This window comes from Vipera berus (assembly GCF_964194415.1).
Source record: "Vipera berus genome assembly, chromosome: 17".
Taxonomy (NCBI): domain Eukaryota; kingdom Metazoa; phylum Chordata; class Lepidosauria; order Squamata; family Viperidae; genus Vipera; species Vipera berus.
The window spans coordinates 4,200,973-4,222,117 of record NC_138220.1 but is presented as its reverse complement, the minus strand read 5'-3'; the positions used below and the strand labels follow the sequence as shown (position 1 = coordinate 4,222,117).

Genomic DNA, 21,145 nt, shown 5'->3' with positions numbered 1-21,145 from the left:
TTCCCATCGCCCTTAAATGCCAACCCTCTATATCGTAACTCTATGATACAGGAAGCTATGAAAAGCAACGCCAGCCTCAGGGCAGGCAGGAAGCTTTAGAAGAGAGGAAACAGGAAGAGCTTTAGCCAACTAAAGTTGGCGAGATAAATGGGGCCAAGAGTAGCCCACCACATGTACAGAGTTCCAGTAAGGGTAGTCCCTGAGGAAAGACCGCGACTGAAACCAGGATTTCCGCTGCTTAAGCGAGGCAGTTGGTGAGCAGGTCGTGCTTAAAAATTTTACAAGCTTTTTTTCCCCCACTGCAGTTGTTCAATCAAACCAGTGCAGTTAAGCTTCCTCCACAGACACGGCTTGTCAGAAGCTGATGGGAAGGTTGCTAATGACGATCGCGCGGCCCCAAGGATGCGGCAACCTTTACAAAGGCACGCCGGTAGCCAGTTACGATCACGTGATCCGGAGGATGCCTACAATGGTGGTATACCCAAGGACTGACCATCACGCACTTTTTTCCAGTACCGTTGTAAAATTGAACGTTCCCTATATCGGGGGTCCACAAACTTTTACAGTGAGGAGGAGGAGGAGGGGGTAGAGGGGAACCGGGCGGGCCGGTGTGCACGGACAACACGCAGCATGACTTATGTGAGCAACGGGCCAGCACGCGCGTGTGCGCACGTGCAGGCTGAACAGCGTGCGCGTATGCAGGCACGCTGGCCCGCCACTGATGCACATTGAGCTGCGCCCACACCGGTCCACCACTCACGGGGTCCGGTTCCAAATAGGCCACGGCCCAGTAGCGGGGCGTGGGCTGGAGACCCCTGTGCTATATGAAGGATTGTTAAGGTTGACCATCTGTGCACTGATCACTCGAGTGACTTAAGTTTGGAAGCAAAACCTCTCCGGGGACACAAGTCATCTCAGAGCGCGCCAGGGACAGATACAAGAAATTCCAGGACTAGATATAACCTATACTGTTAATACAATACTGTTTCCCATTCCCACCCACCTCTCCAATGCCTTCTGGAAACAAATGCCCCTTGTCACATCTCCCCTGTGATTAAGCCCCAGGGGGCTTGCAAAGCGACACTCTTTTTTTTTAAAGGATTTCCCCAAAATCTGGACTCACCACTTCTGCCAACGCCGAAATCACCTTCCCCAGCGTGGTGAGGGACTTGTTAATGTTTGCCCCTTCCTAAAAAGGAAATCAGACGGAAACGTTGCTCAGGCACCAGAAAGTTGGAAAGACAAATCTTGGCTTCCCCTGTCCTCAAGCAAGCTGGGTGTTTGTTGACCCAACTGCAGCAAGGATCTTAATGCCTGGCTCTGCCCTCTGTGTGTGTGTGTGTGTGTGTGTGTGTGTCAGTCTCCAGTAAGCAATGGCTGAAAAGGACTAGAATCCGTTTTAAAGTTTTAAAGAAGAATTGAGAGGAGCTGGGTCTCTGAAAATGGGGCCAAATGTGCTAAAGAAGCCTGTCAGGGAATCACACCGGTCAGGTGATGGTCAAGAGGGCAACTTCCAGGCCCTGGGCCGTCTGCAAACCAAATAATGATGGCCATTTGCCAGCTGCCCACCAAAGCCCTATCCGTGGGAGTTTATACCTTTAGTCGAGTCCCTTTGGCGCCAGTCGAATCAGCTCTCTCGCTCCCGGCGAGATCCACCAGGCTGATTTTGCTAACCTGGAAAGAAGAGGCAAAGCAAGGAACACTTTAGTACTCTGATCCAGAGGATAAAGAAGAGGCCAGGGGGTTGTTAATTCGGCAGGATCCAACAAGACCAGGATTGAATTGGGCTCCATTGGACTGGTACTGCCTTACTGTTTTTAGAGCGTATACAGTGCTCAGTAAATTGTCTGCTTTTTGTTGTGGTTTTCCAAAGTGTTATCCCAAGCTAGAAAGCTTCTCTTCCACTGGGGATGTGCAATTTTTTTTAAAAAAAACGGGCGTATCCCACCATGTCCATCGACCTATCTAAAGTAGGCTTGTAGGGAGGAGGCAGAAAGGAATTAATTAGTCATTAATTTGTTCAGCTCTGCCGAGGCAGAAGTGCCTCGGCTTCTGAGTGTGGGAAGCTGGTCTCTCTTGTGTTCCAAGTTCTTCCTTACTTCTTTTTTCCATTGCTGGCGATTTCTCTCTCCCTTCTTTTGCGTTTTCAGATGATAGCGTAATTCCTCTGGAAAAGCCAGAGAAATTAACAGACTAACAGAGTTGGAAGGGACCTTGAAGGTCTTCTAGTCCAACCCCCTGCTCAGGCAGGAAACCCTATACCATTTCAGACAAAGGGCTGTCCAGCCTCTTCTTAAAAACTTCCAGTCTTGGAGCATTCACACTTTCTGGAGGCAGGTCGTTCCACTGGTTAATTGTTCTCACTGTCAGGAAGTTTCTCCTTAGTTCTAGGTTGCTTCTCTCCTTGATAAGCTTCCATCCTTTCCTCTCCTGCCTTCTGATGCTTTAAAGAATAGGCTGACACACACACCCCTCTTCTTTATGACCGTCCCTCAAATATTGGAAGACTGCTATCATGTCACCCACAGTCCCTTTCATCAGATTAGACATGCCCAATTCCTGCCATACCTGCCTCGTCTCCTAATTGTCTTTGTTGCTCTCTCTCTCTCTTTTTAAAAGAAAAGGGGTTGAGTTTTCCAAAGAGTTTCTAAGGATGTATGGTTTTCCCTCCTGTCCTCTCCTATCCCTAGAAAAACGGCTATCGCAGCCTCCCGCAGGCTCTCGGATCAGTTGCCAGGATCAACGGCCGCCCCGCCATTTCCCAGGGGAAGAAACCAGATTACCTTCTCGGTGGAAAGGTTTGTTTCATTATCCAGTTTCTTCTGAGTGAAGACTATGGTGAAGACAGCGTGAGAACGGCTGCTGGTCTCGTTCATGTTGGTAGCCGCTACCGTCCTTGGGAAGGAAAGAAACGGCAGGCGGTTAGGCTTGGAGAAAGCAAAATATTACAGATAAGAACATAAAGCGGGAACGGTTAGATCGACAGCTTTATTCCCAGAGGAGAATAGATTTAATGGTGGTTTTTATCTGGATCTGCTCCTTTAAGGACTCCTGCTACAGAGTGCCAGGATGGATGACTTTGGGTGGCCAGCTCGAGCCTCGTGACCAAACGGAAATGGGGCAAACCCTTTATTTTCCTTTAATTTTATGAGGTTTTTCATGTTCTTTTCTTACAGGCAACATCTCAGCTTGTATATGAACGGTAGGATTCCTCTGGACGAGTCTCACGGTTGCCTTCCAATATCTTTTTCAACTGGAAACGTGAGAAAATGCGGATTGTACGAGGAAGACCTATAGCAGATGACTAATATTTTGATTTGTTGTCCAGTTAATGTCAGTGTGGAAAATACCATTTTTAACAATATGACTGCTATTTCCTAGTACGTGATTGTATTTTGATAAGATTGCTATGAATGGGGATGAGGATTATATTCTAATATTTTTATACCTAGACAACACACTATTCAATACAGAAACGGAATTTTTGATATAACAACAACAACAATAATAATAAATCTTTTTCAACAACCGCCATTCAAAATCAAACCAGCAAGATGCACCGGTCTGAAAACTTTTGGCAAGAGGTTTAGTTATCAAATGTTTCTTTAGCATAATTGCAGAAATTAAAAAACGCTTTGGAGACCGACGGCCAGTCGATAGTAGAGGACCAGATTGTTCTAGCAGCATTCCCTGGTTTAAGCTGCCTTTGTATCAACTTTAGCCCAAAATTAACCTTTTATTTTGGGTCACCTCTACGTTTTTAGCAAGCCGTCTATCTTATGGATTTTGTGCCTGCAATATATATTTGAATATATTAAGAGTGCCAGTAGTGAAAAGACGGTCATTTCACAAATCCCGTTTTCAAATATTTCTTCCCCGGTATGAAAGACAAGCTGCAAGACCCCTGAAGCGACAAGACACCAACCTGGCTTTATTCCCAGCATCCATGAGGTCTGCAATATCGGTGTAAGAAGTGACCGCAAGCTTGGACAGGTCTTCTACGTAAGGCCCAAGCAGTGGGTGTTCCCGGACGCGCAAATTCCCTTTGTTTTTGGGGTTCAGCAAGTCTCGGACTCTCTCGCAATAGATCTCCATGTAACTGACCTGTAAGAAAGTGACAAAACGGTGGCACAGAGGGGTTTAAAAAAAGGGCTGCCACTACACCACTTAGTCCTCGACTTACGACCACAACTCAGCCCAAAATTTCTGTTGCTAAGCGAGACATTAGTTAAGCGAGTTTGGGCCCCGTTCTATGACCTCCCTTGCCACAGTTTGTCCAGTGGAATCACTGCAGTTGATAAGTTAGTAACCCCTCACTGACTTCGCTCGTCAGGGGGTCTCAGAAGGGACACTGTGACCGTCATAAGTAGGAGTCGGGGGCCAAGCGGCTGAATTTTGATCACGCGACCACGGGGAGGCTTGCAGACGGTTGTGAGTGTGAAAAAGGGTCACGAGTCATTCCCCCCCCCATAGTGAACGGTCAGTAAATTAAGTCGAGGTCGAGCTGTGCAGAAGAGGCAGGTCACAGAGAGGAAAATGGGATTTCCAAAAGTTAGAAGGGCCGGTTTAGAAAAACTCCCATTATTCATCACGGAGAGCGCTTTTAGGGCCGAGACATCAATAAGTTATTCTGAGAGCTTCTCCGGATCGCTCGGCTATCTAAAGGGAGAAAATGAGGGGAGCTGCAAGCTGCGGTGAGGCAAGGACCCAGGCAAACCGCTCTGAGCTCAAGCAGCCATCTTAGGTAAAAGTGGGCCTCTCTTGAAGATTGCCCAAGAGAAGCTGCCAACTTCGAGCCTTCTCCTTCCTTCCCTTCTTGGGGTGTGCAGACACAACTGCTTACCTCCACAGAGTAAGACATGTCCTCGTTGCTGTTGTCGTTGATCTTCTCAAAGAGCTCTTCGCACAGCTGCCAAGAAATTGGGAAAGCATCGAGCTATAGTTTATGAGGAAAGGAGACCTAGGATATTTGGCTATCACCAGGCCACCTCGGCCACACACACACACACACACACACACACACACACAGCCCACTCCAAAATGCATTGGCAGGTTCCTAGTTTAGCTCCGGCCAGCCAAAATTCACCAGAGGCAAGCCACTTTCTATCGTTTCTCACGGTGACCGAAGTGGGAAGGCAGCTTGGGTAAGGGAGGAAACGGGCCTTAAAACTCAAAATATGTAGGTTGGTAAGCTGCCAAGAGCTAACCCTAACCCTAATAATAAAAATAATAATAATAAAAGTAAGATAATTGAAATTAGGAACGGGGGGTTGCATCTCCAAATGGCGATGATTACAGAATCCAGAATAACAAGAGTTGGAAGGGACCCTGGAGGTCTTCTAGTCCAACCCCCCTGCTCAGGCAGGAAGCCCTAAACCAGGGGTAGGCAACCTCGGCTCTTTTATGACTCATGGACTTCAACTCCCAGAATTCCCGAGTCAGCTCAGGAATTCTGGGAGTTGGAAGTCCACGAGTCATAAAGGAGCCGAGGTTGCCTACCCCTGCCCTAGACCATTTCAGACAAACGGTTGCCCAATCCCTTCTTAAAGACTTCCAGTGTTGGAGCATTACGCTAAATCTTCTCTATTCCGTCATAAAAGCGTTAACTCCGCTACTTATTTTTAGAAGAATCCTTTTGTATTTCTGTCGGTTTGGATACTTTTGAATAGCGCCTCATTTCTTCCTTACCTCCTTCTTGTACCCCCGAAGAATAAAGAGATTCCCTGTATGCAAAGCTTTCAAAGCCCAGATCCAGGAATCCTAATTTTATACTCAAAACAAAATGCAACGTACAAAAGAAACGGCTTGGCAAATCTTTGCCAGGGCTTCTTTTCTCCCAAATGCAACACAGCAGAAACTCCAGCGAGCAAAAGTTCAAGGAAGATATATTTCAATCAAGGAGACCCCCAGTCTACGGCTTCCAATAAAGCTAAGATAGTTGTATCGATGTAGCCGGAGCGGGCCGTTTCCATTTGTGACAAGTTCTTATCCGGCACTCCCCCAAAGCAAAACGCAAGCTTGTTCGGTTTTCAAGTGAAATCATGGACGTTAAGAGCGCTAATTATTGTGTCACGAAGTGTAGAAAAATCAGATTTTCTAACTGTACGTTTTGGGGCACAATAATGGCCCGTTTCACGCAAAAATTGCTGGTGAATCAGCAAGTTGCAAGTTGCCGGTCTGAAGCGTCCAAACATGGACCCAGACGTCAGGGCTATGTTTAATTTCTGATTCTTTGATCTTCCTTCTCCGAGAGAACCTCAGCTCGAACACTTGCCTAACATTTCATTTAATCAATACGCTTGAACCAAGAAGCCCTGTTTCTCCTTCGCAGGTTTGATCAGATGGCTGGCATGCTTTCAGACACAATGATTTTTGCTCCTGGTCCTAGAGCAGAAAGATTTTTCGGATCAACTATTCACAAAAAAACCACTTATACGAGCTTAGCCTTTGCTCTTCCTACCTGCCTTTAATGGTTTCTTTCAACTAACTCAGCATTGCAGACTGGAAAATGCTGTCTCTCGGTGCCAAAACGCCATTGTCTTTTAAAATTATTTGAAGAAGACAGATGGACAAAAGGCAAAAAAAGCATCTGGAGAAGTCTGTCAATGTTTCAATGTTTCCTTCAATATGCACAACAGTGTATCCCAACTTCCTTAAGAAGAGCAAAGTAATAAACAAATAGAACAGAGAAACAGTTAACAAAAATACATGGAAACAAAATCCAGAGTCGGTTGGATCCCACTTTTCTGACCTAAGCCATTGTTCAGAGGCCACATTTTAAACAGGAAAAGGCATTCCGCACCCACAACCGACCACAAATTGTCGCGAACGCACAATCTGGAAGGAGACGGAAAATAGCGGAGGCATTTTTAATCTATTTATTAAATATAGATGGTGCCTTGTCTCACCACGCAGAGGCATCATTTTGTTTGCAGGAGGGAAAAGCTGGGATATCCTTGTGAAAGGCTGAGGCAAAAGAAGAAAAGAAAAGAAAAGAAAAGAAGAAAAGAAAAAAAGAAAAGAAAAGAAAAGAAAAGAAAAGAAGGAAGGAAGGAAGGAAGGAAGGAAGGAAGGAAGGAAGGAAGGAAGGAAGGAAGGAAGGAAGGAAGGAAGGAAGGAAGGAAGGAATTTAATTTAATTTTTTAATTTTTAATTTTAATTCCATTTATATCCCGCCCTTCTCCGAAGACTCAGGGCGGCTTACAAGCTTAGCAGAAGGAAGGAAGGAAGGAAGGAAGGAAGGAAGGAAGGAAGGAAGGAAGGAAGGAAGGAAGGAAGGAATTTAATTTATTTTTTTAATTTTTAATTTTAATTCCATTTATATCCCGCCCTTCTCCGAAGACTCAGGGCGGCTTACAAGCTTAGCAGTAGGAAGGAAGGAAGGAAGGAAGGAAGGAAAAAAGAAGGAAGGAAGGAAGGAAGGAAGGAAGGAAGGAAGGAAGGAAGGAAGAGAGAGAGAGAGAGAGAGAAAGAAAGAAAGAAAGAAAGAAAGAAAGAAAGAAAGAAAGAAAGAAAGAAAGAAAGAAAGAAGATTGATTTGGGGCCTGCAAAATAAGCAAAGATCCCGTTTACCTGTGGGATGATCCCTGCCTGGTTCTCCTCCTGCTTCCCCATCATGGTGTAAGATTTTCCCGCTCCGGTTTGGCCATATGCAAAGATGCAGACGTTGTAGCCTTCAAAGGCGTGGAGCAGCATCTCTTTCCCAATGTCATTGTAGACACGGTTTTGAGAGGCGAAGCAAGGATCCTCAGACTGCGGGGATTGAAGATAAGATAGGATAACCTTTATTGACTTTTTTCCCCCCTATGAACACACTGGCAAACCTTAAGAAATGAAATTCTAATACCCGCTCTCAAAAGAAATTAGATAGTAGATAGATAGATAGATAGATAGATAGATAGATAGATAGATAGATAGATAGATAGATAGATAGATAGATAGATAGATACAGGAGACTAAATCCAAGAACAGCTGAAATATTTGATGAAGGCATCCTTGGACATACTTGTACCCCCTATGAAATTTAATATTTGTGATCGCAGACTGGAAAATGCATTTAGATCAAGAGGAACCTTGGCTCTTAAAAACAGCTAAAATCGCAATACAATCAGAGCGGGGGAAACAGCTGTTGTTGGCTGGAGGACTGAAAGGGGGAACTATCCACCCATCAGCTCCACGGCTTTCGGAAGGAATCTGGGTTCAAGACAAACTAGGGTCCTTACCGAGGTATGGGACCAGTACGAATAGTCAAAGCTGAAGGATTTGGGTGCTTCTTTCGGATTCTTTGGATTCAGGATACCTGAAAGGGAAAAAAAAACCCATAAGACATTTACTATCCAAGAACTCTTGAGGAACAATCGGGGTGGAGAATGTGCCATTCCTATCTTCTGCCAGATGTCAAAGCGAAAACATCCGATGTTAGCAGCGTTGACATCTGTCGGAACCATGACACTAGCTACTTTAACTAAGCTTGCCTCCCAAAACGGGACTCATGAAAAATTATAGCTCATCTGTTTCTATTAGAAAAGTGAGGTGCAAACGTATCGTGCACTGAAGATGTTACCCTAGGTGGATAATGGAAAGTCTGCAAGAAGACAACCAAGTTCAGAGAGGGCTAAGAACTATCATAAACAAGAGTAATACTGTCCTCAGGAGAGCCACATTTGTTTGAGTTGGGGGGGGGGCGCTACATGAATAAATCTTTCAAATAAATAGGACCAGCATTGCGCGTAGACTTCTCAATTGCTAAATAATCCGGTATGAATCCTGTGGGTTTGTTTCATTTTATTAGCCAGTCTATTAGCTTGAGTTCTGTTCTTTCATACTGGCTCTTGTAGGGAGCCATCCAAAGTTCTTACCAGATTCTGGTTTTGAAATGCTGGGTGAGCTATTCAGTAACTGAATTCATGGATATTTATTTATAAGACTTACACGGCCACCGGGGGTGGGGGGGTGGGTTGGGGTTGGGGACCCCTGTTTTTAAGCCATGGTGTGTTTTTACCACGGTTAACTGAATCAGCGGTCGGGTTCGTGTGGGTTGTTTGAAGAAGAAATCAGATTAAAGGATAAAAATGGATCAGTGTCGTCAGAAGAGTTCAGGAAGTCATTTGGGAATTTTGGCCAACTTTCCACAGGATGTAAATGAGAGAAATTAGTAATGTGAATTCCATAGACTTTTGCTAACCCTTTTTCCGCTTCTGTTTCCTCTTTCATAGTTGGACAGTGGGCTTACACACACACACACACACACACACACACACACACACACACACATATCAAGGTTTTCTAACGAGGTCTCTTCTTTCTTAATGCTTTTTTGATTTTCCCAAGCATTTTCCCAAGCATTCCAGCGACTCTTGCGCTATGTTTCGTTTTGTTATTTTATTATTTGGGGGCGAGGGGTTTATTGCTGTTGTGAGCTACCTGGAGTTGTGCCTGACTGAAACTGGGCCGCGCAAACAAGCAAAGCCCCATCCCTCGTAAACCACGCCATCTCCGGTCTGCGGAAAAACCTCCGTCCACGGAACCGGTCCATAAGTGCCCAAAAAGCGAGGGGCCGCTGGCTTCAAAGAATGTATGTACGAATGCGTTCTGGAACAACACACTTTTGAACAGGCTTTACGTTTCTGGTTTGTTTCCCTTAACAATACAAGGGATGTCCTCGGCAAGGATGAAGCAGGGGGACACCCACTGAATTTTGCGTGTTGTCTTTCACCCTGCCCTGTATACAACTACCTAGCAGTGTGTGGCATCCAGCCACAGCAACACAATCAGAAAGGATCCCTCATCTTTGACCATCGTCTCCTGCTTTTTGCAGGATCTCCCGATACCTTGCTACTAGTCACCGCTAAAAAAAAAAAAATTTCCAGTGCTGCTCTATTCCGGAACGGGCCTCCCATCCAAGGCGATGGAATGGGAACAGGATCCATTCGCGGCCTACAAATAGCAACGGTTGCTATTGGGGGCCTCCTAAACTTGGCGATTCCGCCCTGAACGGGAGTCCTGTGCGGAGCTCTTAGCTTCGGAACGCTGACAACCAGGCGGAGGCCAAGATTGATCTCGCTTGTAGAAGAGCATCGGGCGATGGTGGGGGGAAAAGATATGTTGCTTCCCATCGCAGCAGGGGAGATTAAGGGGAAAGCAAAGCAAACGAGCAATCAGAGAGGGGGGGAGGGGGGAGCCCTCTCACGCAGCAAAAGTCCCAACCCAAAATTACAAGGGGGATGGTGAAGAAGAGGGAGGGACGGAAGCATCCCCCCCATCCACCAAGAGCCTTGGTGGAGCAGTGGGCGAATGCCTCCTTAAGTAACACCAGCTGCCTGCAATTAGTGCAGGTTCGAGTCCCACCAGGCTCAAGGTTGACTCAGCCTTCCATCCTTCCGAGGTAGGTAAAATGAGGACCCAGATTGTTGGGGGCAATAAGCTGACTTTGTAATAATGCCGCTGGGGGGGGGCGAAAGCCCTAATAAGCAGGCATATACATAGAATGAAGGCTATTGCTAAGCACATTGATTTGTGCTTTAAATTCTAAGCCGCCCTGAGTCTTCGGAGAAGGGCGGGATATAAATGGGATTTAAAATAAAAAAATAAAATTAAAAAATACATTCCTCCGTAAAGGGGTGGTGGCACTGAAGGATATATTAATAGGGAACTTTTTCTAAAAGCAGCTCAGAGCCGGCGGTGGGCCACTGGGCCATTTCTACGGCAAGGGCCTCATCTCCTTTCATTGAGAAAAAGAAGACTCCAAGTAAAGCGTGTTCTCCGGATACATTCGCTGGCTTGAATGTTAGGAACGGAGATGTTTTGGGGGGCTCCAAGCTGCCTCGTTTGGGTTTTTAGGGTAGAAAGAAGAGCTTTGTGACATAGATAGGATAGATGCCCTTGTGTAAGGGATATTAAGCTTGGCCTTTGTCTAGTTGTCAGCATTCGTAAGTTAAGAACCCAGCATGTGACTCCATTCAGGGTGGAGCTGTCAATTAAGGAGCTGTAGGGGCGCAGTAGCTAGACTGCAGTACTGCAGGCTAACTCTGCCCGCTGCCAGGAGTTCGATCCTGACCGGCTCAAAGTTGACTCAGCCTTCCGTCCTTACAAGGTCGGTAAAATGAGGACCCCGATTGTGGGGGTCAACATGTGGAGTCTTTATGGCTTAGAGAGGGCCATAAAGCAACACAGAGTGATATAAAAGTCTAGGGTGCTATAGCTATTGATCACAATTTAGCCAAGATGATGCAATGATCTTGATCGGCGGGAGGACTGGCAAGCCGTGACATTAAAGCACTCCGGATAAATGAAGCAGTTGAACTAACAAGTAGGGACAAACGCGGCTAGTATACATGACGATGTTGTAAAGCGGTACAAATTGTTCACGATATGTCACTCTCCTTCCGAACAATTTCAGAGTTTTCACACTGCCGCCGCAACAGCCCCGCTGCGATGCAGTTGTCCCGTTGTCGGTTTCCTACTCCAGACCAATTTCTTCAGTCCGGATGCACAGGAACCCCGGGCTAATAGTTTAATTACACAGATCCTTAGAAAAGGGGATGGGGAATCACAGGGAAGAAAGCGAAAACCTGCACTAACCGCTTGCGTGTTGCTCAACAAAATTAGTGTGTTTATCTGGAATTTGAAGGGGGAAAGAAAAAAAAAGAACCCCAACATGGCAATTAAGTCTTCTGTTTGCAAACCACCCCTCAAATGCTTTTGTGTTACAACTATAATTAGTTTCCATCACTGTGGTGCTAAAAGCAACTTGGAGCATCGCAGTTAACCCTGGCCACCTGCTTCAGAGAACACCACAGCTTGAGTAGCGTTTTAGGCTGCACTGTCATTTTTATAGGACTGTTTTACCCCTGTGCTATAGTTGCCCTTCGGTAGGATTCGCGCTTGCCACTTCTTAAAGTGAAAGACAGGGCTTCGCTGTCTCAAAATACCAATTGTTGGGACTGGGTTTCCCCTGTTGACTTGACACGCGATCATCATTTCTTGCCTAGCAGACTTTAGAGGCACAGACCCGCGGCTCGAAAATAAACTATTTTTTTTAACAAAAAAAAGGCCAACATCCATCATTGGTGGCAAATGAAAAATTGGAACACAGATCTGTTTCTCTGATTTTTCTCGTCGTCTTCTTGTTGGGCTCCGTTTGACTCGAATTATGAGCAAGTCCTCCTTAAAACCAGCATTTTAATGAATTATGTTGTCTTTAAAGATGCTAGTGTATTCAAAACACACCCACTCCGATATATTCTATCACACAACCTGGGGTGGATATCAACTGATTATATTCGGCATTAAAAGAAAAAAAGGATAAGAAAGGCGAGGACAACGAAAGCGGCAAAATAAGCTTGAAAGGGCCAAATCACATGCTCTATTTGTAACCTTGGAGTTGGCTCTCCTTCCCTTCCCCCACCCCACGTTTTAGGATATGACTAGAAGCTTACAAGAATCTAATTAAAATAATCTGGAGGCAGAGTTCACGTTACTTCGGAACAAATGGGGAGAAAGGCTGGAGAGAGGCCGTTGCTTCCCGGCCAGGCCGACTCAAATAAAAGCCAGCTCCGCAGACATTTGTGAGATGGGCTTAGCCTGGAATCTGGAATCCTGGGGGTTTATCCCCTGGCTTTAGGAATTGTCGTACCAGGAGGAGAAAGGAGTGGATTGTGCAGAAGACGGGGAAGGCCAAAAGCTGCTGGAAAAGCTCTCATCCTCAGCTGCTCTTTGCAGATCCAGGGGCTATAAATACCCGCCTTGCAGCTGGCGCTTCGGCAGAACCACATGTCCACTCGCGGCCTCGACCTGAATAAACCAGCAGAAGCTACAGCCTAAAACTTCACTTGGAGTCTTTGTTCTCTGGCGGACGCTGGACACTCTTTTGTAACTGGGGCCACCGTTTTTAATGCGGGGCTCTGTGTCGTATTCGAAATTGAAGGTTTGCATGTGTAGCCAAGCGCGGGGAGAGGCAGCTCTCACATCTGGATATTGGCTAAGATGGAATGCAGGGTGGGGTGGGGTAGAAATCCATTTCATGGGGGGGGAGGAATGAAGGGCAGCTTTAAACAAGGCAGAGAACGTATCAAGAAACGGATTCACAATCAAATGGTTCTCCTTAGTTGGAAAGCAGGTCAACATTCTCCGCTGCCAGCTTCTCCCAGCTGCCTACTCAAAAATGCAGCCCTCTTGTTGTTTTCTTCTGGCTGGGAAAGAACGGAGGAATAGAATGCCAAAGTTCACATCTTGATGCATCAAATTAAAAGTTTTCACGGAGCTCGGTGGTTCTTGCCTTCAATCGGCTTCCAGCATTTTTTTAGGATAACGGAACTTTAACTTGCAAAAACCTTGAGCCAGAGCTTCCGGGGTTTGTTGTTTTTTTTTTGCTCCCTTCAATTTTCTCTCCCACACAAGAGAAAAGAAAAGCAAACCAAACCAGGTACTCCTCTCCTGAACCGACCTTGTCTGGGCTTGAGATTCCAGGGAATAAGCAGGACTACATGCTAGACTGGGAAGCCGATGACAAATTCAGGGCTTTTTTTTTCTCATAGAACGCTCAGAACGGAGTTCCGGCACCTTTTTTGGATGGAACCTTGTAGGGTAGACAAAACGGGTTGTATGACGTGTGCTGAGTTCTGGCACCTTTTTCTTTTACCATAAAAAAGCACTGGACAAATTCCAAGAGAGAAATGGCAAACCGTTTTCTGTCTTATTAGCAGTGCCTTTTTTCGTAAAAAAAAAAGGGGGCCGGAACTCAACACACGTCATACAACCCGCCTTGCCTACCCTACAAGGTTCCATCCCCCCAAAAAAGGTGCCGGAACTCCGTTCTGAGCGTTCTGTGACAAAAAATATACCCTGCTTCTTAGCAAGAAAATTACAAGGATCTCTCTAGAAACTACTGGAATTCATGGATATATAGGGAAGAATTCAAATCAGAAAGATTTCTAGAGGTCAGGTTATCTGTTGTACTTCCTAAAAAAATAAAAAAATACAACTCCAGGTTCTGTTCGAAGAAGCAACGATGCCCTTTAAGACACGGTTTGTTTCTCTTCTGTTGCTTCAACTCTGAGATAAAAAGGGGGTTGGGCACCCTCCAATCTCATTGCTTTAACTTTTTATTTATTTATTTTAATTCCATTTATATCCCGCCCTTCTCCGAAGACTAAGGGCGGCTTACAAGCTTAGCAGTAGCCTTCATTCTATGTATATGCCTGCTTATTAGCAAGCCAATTCAGTCATCACAAAGACATGATACGGAGAAAGCTCCTACCGTTTAAAACAGAGACTGCTCTGGAGAGAGGGAATTTTTAAAACCTTTAAAAAAAAAAAGGAAATGAGATTCATAAATTGCGTTCCTCTCATTGTAGTTTTGTTTGAGGCAGGGTTGATAATACTCTGCTCAGTGCTTCATCAGCTATTTCAATGGACTACCAAAAACGAACAAAAAAAAACCCTAATGGATTTTTTTAAAAAAAGAATCCATTAATGGAGGGTCCAACTAATTATCAGCATGGGAAGCAATTTTTTTTTTTAAAAAAACCCAGTATTTGGGGGGGCGGGGAAGTGGGAGAGTCACACTGCATCCCTTGACCTCAGAAAATATTTTTTTTTAATTTATATCAACGTTAACCGAATAGTTCAATGAGCCGGGCTTGTGGGGAATAGCCGTTCCTTCCAACTGCTGGATTTGAAGCCAAGCAAAAAGCACAGGGCCAAATTGCTTGGAAGTGGAAGCATAATTGTGGCATTTCGGTTGCTGTCATATGATTGAATAACATTCCTTTCCAATTGGCTGGACCTGTTTGTTGTGTATTATTAAAAGAGCTGGGAGCTGATTCACCAGAATGATGTCACAAAAGGAAGCTATATTGCAGAGCTCTCTTCTATATTGCTTTTCAAAGAGGAGGCCAATCCTCTTGCTAATAGAAGAAATTGACCAGAGAAAAGATGGGAGGTGACCTCAGAGGAAAAGTACAGAGTCTTCTGCCTTCAAGAACAGAACAAAAAGTATCTCTAGAGCAGGGGTCTTCAAGCTTGGCCCTTTGATGACTTGTGGACTTCAAACTAATTCTGGGAGTTGAAGTCCACAAGTCATCAAAGGGCCAAGTTTGAAGACTCCTACTCTAGATCCTAACTGAACAACGAGGAGAGAGACAAGGAAGGGTTTAGTCACAACTGGGGGAACACACTGGCTGAAGGCAAAAAAAGACCCATCAACTTGGGCGCATTGGTGAAGGGAGTTCGCTACAGAAGTGCTGATTCAAACATACCATCAAATTACAGCGTCCTGGCCCATCGACGCAACTGGAAAATGGTCCCCAGATATGGCTCTATTTGCTTTGCTTGATGTATTGAGTTTTTTCATGTTTCAGGAGGTAGATGTGTGAATTTAAGGGGGGAAAGGCCCCTTAACAGAATGAACAGAATGATCTGTTGGGAGTTGGAAGGGACCTTTGGCGGTCATCTAGTCCAAGCCCTTGCTGAGGCAGGAAACCCTGTACCATTTCAGACAAATGGTTGTCCAGTCTCTTCTTAAAAACTTCCAGTGTTGGAGCACCCACAACTTCTGGAGGCAGGTTGTTCCACTGGTTGATTGTTCTCGCTGTCAGGAAATTCCTCCTTAAGTTCTAGGTTGCTTCTCTCCTTGATTCCGTTGCTTCTTGTCCGGCCTTCTGATGCTTTGGAGAATAGCTTGACTCCCTTTTCTTTGGGGCAGCCCCTGAGATACTGGAACAGCGCTATCATGTAACCCCCTTGTCCTTCTGTTTGTTAGCTTAGACATACCCAATTCCTACAACTGTTCTTCATATGTTTTAGCCTCCACTCCCCTAATCGTCTTTGTTGCTCTTCTCTGCACTTTCTAGAGTCTCCACATCTTTTTTTACATCGTGGCTTGAATAAACCTGTAAAACAGGCAGCTCCAGAATCAGTTTTACCATCCCACAGCTGACCATCTCCCACTCCTCACTTCGAAAATCCCCACGGCAGCATCCTTCCAACAACTGCGTAACATCTGCAATCAGCTCTGAGTGCCCCCACAAGCAGGCTAGGCTCGCTGCCAACATGCCAGTTTCCTAATGCAGTCAGAACATGTGATTTCAGCTGGACTGAATAACAAAACAAAAAAAAAATCTGACAAAAAAGAAGACGCCCGTCACGCGCGGGGAAAGATTACTGCAGGTATATACACCTCAGCGTCCTCCGCAAGTTTCAAATGATGGATCAATCAGAGACCAGATTTTGTAGGAATGAATTCCTACGAATTTCCGCCCCCCCCAAAAAAAAAACAGGACAAAGAAAAATTGGGACAACTCCCCATTGGTTAAATCCAAGGTTATTTGTCAGAAGAGGCAAGTTTCTTTTCTGCTCAGAATCAATGTTGGCTATAATTTCAAGATGAAGAATCCCGATTCCTTGCTGAATCCTAGCCCATGGTCAACATATTGCTAAATTCTTCAGGAGCCTGGAAAGCGTAAGCAGCCGTATCTTGAGAGTAAAATGGGCAAGATTAAATCAAAACTACCTCTGCTCTTCCATGTGCTAATAATCTGACCATCTTTCCCTTAGGATTCTCTTCCGCCCTGCATTCTTGGCCTGATAGGGACCTGATGTGGCAATCCAAGAATCCAATAGCATTCACGTACAAATGGTTTAAAAAGTTCTTAGCCAAACATCATTTAAAGCATGTATTTCTATGTCATTCCATCCAATTCCACCCAGTGAGAACACCACAAACTTTTTCTTTTAAGAAAGCCTTCAAAGCCATAAATGGTGCCTGTGAAGATGGCCCGAACATCCTGCAAACTCTCCTATTTTTCCCTTCCACCCTCTGCATCTCTGACCCCCGTTTTCCACAATGCCCTCTTTCTGTACATTCTTGGCATATTTCCCACCTAACAACGTACTCAAGAGACTCTGGCTGCAAGCCTTAAGGAGGTCTCTAAGGCTATTTTCCCACAGTTATTAATGATCCAAATAAGTTTGACCACCTGCCATCTCGGTTCCCTTTTGTCTGTCTGTCTGCAGACGTTCAGAAAAAAAAGCTACAGATTTTTGATTCCAAGAGAAAGATGCAAAGCAAGCTTCTCTCAGGTTTTTTTTTTTAAAAAAATGCCTTAGTCCTTGTGCTTTGTTGTTTCTCTTTTTAAACATTGTTCCTGGCATTTTCACCTTCAAGAGACTATGCTGACTGTTAACAGCCCCAACTTTAGAATAATCTTGTACGGAAAAAGGAATTATCTGATACAAAATTAACAAAGTTGGCAAAACATTAAGGGTAGGAGGAAACAAGAAGAGCCACTTATAATACAACAACAACTCTGTGAAGAAAGCTACAGGCTTACGGAAGAGAAAGCGCAGGCTGGGCATTCTTTAAGTGCTATCAGATTGAAGGGGGGGGGGGGTCAAAGATTTTTTTTTTCTCCCTGCAACACCAGACATAGGACTAAATCCTAAGAAGCACGAGAAACACCTTGATATTAAAAGCAGTTTGAGTGTCGAACATTAATTAATTGATATTAATTAATTAATTGATATTAAAAGCAGTTTGAGTGTAGGAGAGTGGACTGTCCCTCGCTAGCGGTCTTTATATGAATGAATGCAGACGAACCTGCAGCCATCTGGGTAAATCACCATTTTCTATCATTCCAGTCGGGGTAGTAAATGGCCAAAGATCCTGCCAGTTGTAGTTTGGAAACATCTGGAGAGCCAAAGATGGTTCATCCTTAAAAGAATACGAGGCCTAAGCTATTGGTTGGGAACCCACTTCTTCCTATTTTTCCTGAGGTTAAAAAAATAAATAAAATACATCTACAGCGACACAGGTTTCCTATTTCTGACCTACGAGGTCCCACCAAGCCTAGGCTTTCAACTAGCAGATGGCCAAAAAAAAAATGAACAGAAGGACATCCTGAATATTAGGCTTACAAGCTACAAAACAGCATCCAAAATGCCCAGGTCAGCAAGTCTTGTTCCCCAGAATACCTCGTGAACGCGTCATCCTGCTACTTCCAAAAAAAAAGGAACTTGCACAAGATGGACAAGTCACCTTTGCTAATGACAAGGAAGTCCTTGAAGCGTGCGCGATTGTTTTCCACTCATTTCCAGATGATTACGCGCGTCAGGAAAAAATGCTGCCAGGTTAAGATAATAAATCCTTCCAGAGCAACAACAACAACAACAAAAAAATAAAAGAATAGAGACTGCCACACAAAAAAAGAAAGAAAGAAAAAAAGAAAGAAACTGTTGTTTGAACAACTGTCAGTGACATTAACCTATGTGCAGTACCAACAATGTACAGAGAGTCCTGGAAAGGAAAACCGCACTCTTATTAGAAAATTAAGCTCGACTTACTGGTTGAATTTCCTTGCATTTGAATGATGCATTTGGACTCTTTGCTGGTCTCCCGAGAATTAAAAGGTCTGACCCGAACAGCTACTTTAACAGAAGCTCCTGACATTTTGATGGTCTCTTGCCTCCACTCCAGAAATTAAACTTCAAGGATTTCCACAGGGTCTTCTAGTCTTAGCTTTTAGAAGGAAAAAAAAAAGAGTAGTGATTTTTTACAAATACGTACCAGATAAACGGCCATTTATTATAACCAAGCATGTTTGATCCAAACACACACACACACACACACACACTTCCCCAGCATGTAAAACAGTGAGATTATTCACACTGCTCTTTTACCAAGCAGAGAGAGAGAGAGAGAGAGAGAGAGAGAGAAAGAGAGAGAGAGAGAGAGAGAGAGAGAAAGCTTTGATGACTGACATCACTCATGACTCAGTCAGCTTTAAAAATATAGCCGTTTTCTGTACAGCTTGTTCATTTAATTGGTATAAGTGGCAAGTATAAAAGAATCCAACACACCTCTACGGATTTTTTCTAAATAAAAAAAAAAGACAAAAAGCCTATGCAATATCTTTTAGTCTTTTCTCCTTGGCCAATTTCTTCTATGTTCTGCAGAGGAGAACGATGCTGCAGAAAATCAAACTAAACCATTACATTCTCTCTTCTCAGAAGTAAAAAATGCATTTTAGCTGGAAGAGAAAGCAGAATATATACGTGGGCAAGTGAAAATGTCTTCCCCAAAGCATTTCCAAACAGCTGATGTGATGTCAGATAAAAAGCAAAATAGAGGCTTAAAATAGCACACAGTATCCTGCACCGGCTTCATTTGTTCATTGTGTTGACTGATACGGGTCAGGATCATTTCAGTTAACAAGCATGATCAATACCTTTTTAAGTTCTGTCATTACTCCTTGCGTGGGAAATAAACATTGAGTTGCTTATTTTCAAGGCTGCCTGCAATTAGTGCAGGTTCGAGTCCCACCAGGCTCAAGGTTGACTCAGCCTTCCATCCTTCCGAGGTAGGTAAAATGAAAACCCAGATTGTTGGGGGCAATTAAGCTGACTTTGTAATAATGCCGCTGGGGGGGGGGGGGCGAAAGCCCTAATAAGCAGGCATATACATAGAATGAAGGCTATTGCTAAGCACATTGATTGTGCTTAGATTGTAAGCCGCCCTGAGTCTTCGGAGAAGGGCGGGATATAAATGGGATTAAAAAAAAACTATAGGGGGGGGGTGTCCAGAGTTTTCAGGTGACAACTGGAAAATCTCTATCAGCCAGGTCGTTGGCGAATGCAAGCTTTCTCTAAAGCAGTCATATAATTACAGCGTTCCAATACCTCTTATTCCGAAGACCTGTTACACAGAAAAGAATAATAAGATATAAACATGTCTAAAGGCAAATATCTGTGGAGATTCTCAGCCCTCTGGGCCATAGTTGTCTCAAAGGTGGGTTTTTTTTTTCCTTCTTCAAAGGGCAACTGGACTGTTTTGTTTTGTTTTTTTCCCTTGAGAAAGAAAAAGAAGAAAATGTTTCACTTCTCGTTCCACAAGCTTCATCGGTTCTGTTTCATCCCTCCGACATCCGAACTGATGAAGCCTCTTAGATGAGAAGTGAAACCTCCTCAAGAAAAAAACAGGTCAGTTGCCTTTTCACCAAAAAAGCACCTCTGAGATATGTCTAAAGGCACGTATGATGGTGGAATTATTTTATTTATTTTATTTTAATTCCATTTATATCCCGCCCTTCTCCGAAGACTCAGGGCGGCTTACAAGCTTAGCAATAGCCTTCATTCTATGTATATGCCTGGAATTAACGGACGACAGATTACAACTGTCCTGTCAGAAGCAATTCAAATGACTGGATTTGTCTTAAGTTGCTTAACTGGGACATTTAAAGAGCCAGAGAGTATCGTGCAAACCCCCAACGCCTTGAACATTTCTGAAGCAGAATCAGAATCCCCAAAATAACCTGTGGCTGTCTGGATTAGGCGAGGGGTGACTCTGAGCCAGGCTGTCATGAGCATGGAGAAGGTGAACTCTCCCTGTTGACCTCAGGCTTATAGACAGGGATCCTAAGAAAGCTCTACAAAAGTGGGGCCTATCCTAAGAAGCCTGATTTTTTTTTACAGCACACACACACACACAAAAATATGCAAAGGACTAACAAAGGGGCAGAAAGGAGATGGGGGGGTGGCTGCCTTCTGAAAGAGTCCCAGTACAGCACCGGGACAGTGACGATAACAAAAGTAGGCAGTGATCCCTTTGTGAAGTTGGCTTGTTAGAAGTTTGAGGTCCTTTGATCAGCAGAAGTGCCCTTTAGCTAGGCTGCTAAATATTTCAGCGTCAATGAAAGGAGCAAGAACGAGTGTATGAACGCTGTCAAGTTTGGGATCCGTCACAAAATCCGTGTTTTTTTCTTTTCTTGTAAAGCTTATGTAGTGCTATGGAAACAGCGCGTTACAAAAGCCAGCGTGTATGCATGCGTCTATTAAAAGCTATTCCAACTGAAATTCGTGGAATGGACTCCTCCAAAGGTATCGGACGACAGCTTAAAATACCTCCCATTCCTCTTTCTGTAACCGTAGTCACAGAAGAAACACCATAAATGAAAAATAAATAAAAAATAAAATAAAATTCACAGATTCTGCTCTGAGGGAGGAAACCTGGCAAGGCTAAGAGAGAAATAATAAAAAGGGAGGCAGCTGAAAGAGAGCTGAAATATTTTGAGATTCAAATGAAGAGCTCTGCTTCCAGAACTATCACCAACATAAACACATAGCTTAGAGGGAGAGCTAAACTAGCCCCTAA

General features: G+C 44.3%; 1 protein-coding gene across 5 annotated transcripts in view; it reads right to left on the bottom strand.

Moving 5' to 3' along the window:
• The window catches only part of KIF1B (kinesin family member 1B), a 78,869-nt gene that overhangs the window by 54,652 nt on the left and 3,072 nt on the right, over positions 1-21,145 (bottom strand). For 4 of the 5 annotated variants that reach the window (XM_081341110.1, XM_081341113.1, XM_081341111.1 and 1 more), the window contains exons 2-9: positions 18,340-18,514; positions 8,223-8,299; positions 7,573-7,752; positions 4,844-4,909; positions 3,926-4,104; positions 2,784-2,895; positions 1,597-1,674; positions 1,124-1,189 (exon numbers count right to left, since the gene is read on the bottom strand). In XM_081341110.1, the coding sequence (XP_081197236.1) occupies positions 1,124-1,189; positions 1,597-1,674; positions 2,784-2,895; positions 3,926-4,104; positions 4,844-4,909; positions 7,573-7,752; positions 8,223-8,299; positions 18,340-18,445 (864 nt within the window). In that variant the 5' untranslated portion in view covers positions 18,446-18,514. Of the gene's footprint in view, positions 1-1,123; positions 1,190-1,596; positions 1,675-2,783; positions 2,896-3,925; positions 4,105-4,843; positions 4,910-7,572; positions 7,753-8,222; positions 8,300-17,596; positions 18,515-21,145 lie in introns of those variants that run through there. The other variant, XM_081341112.1, reaches the window with a different exon arrangement.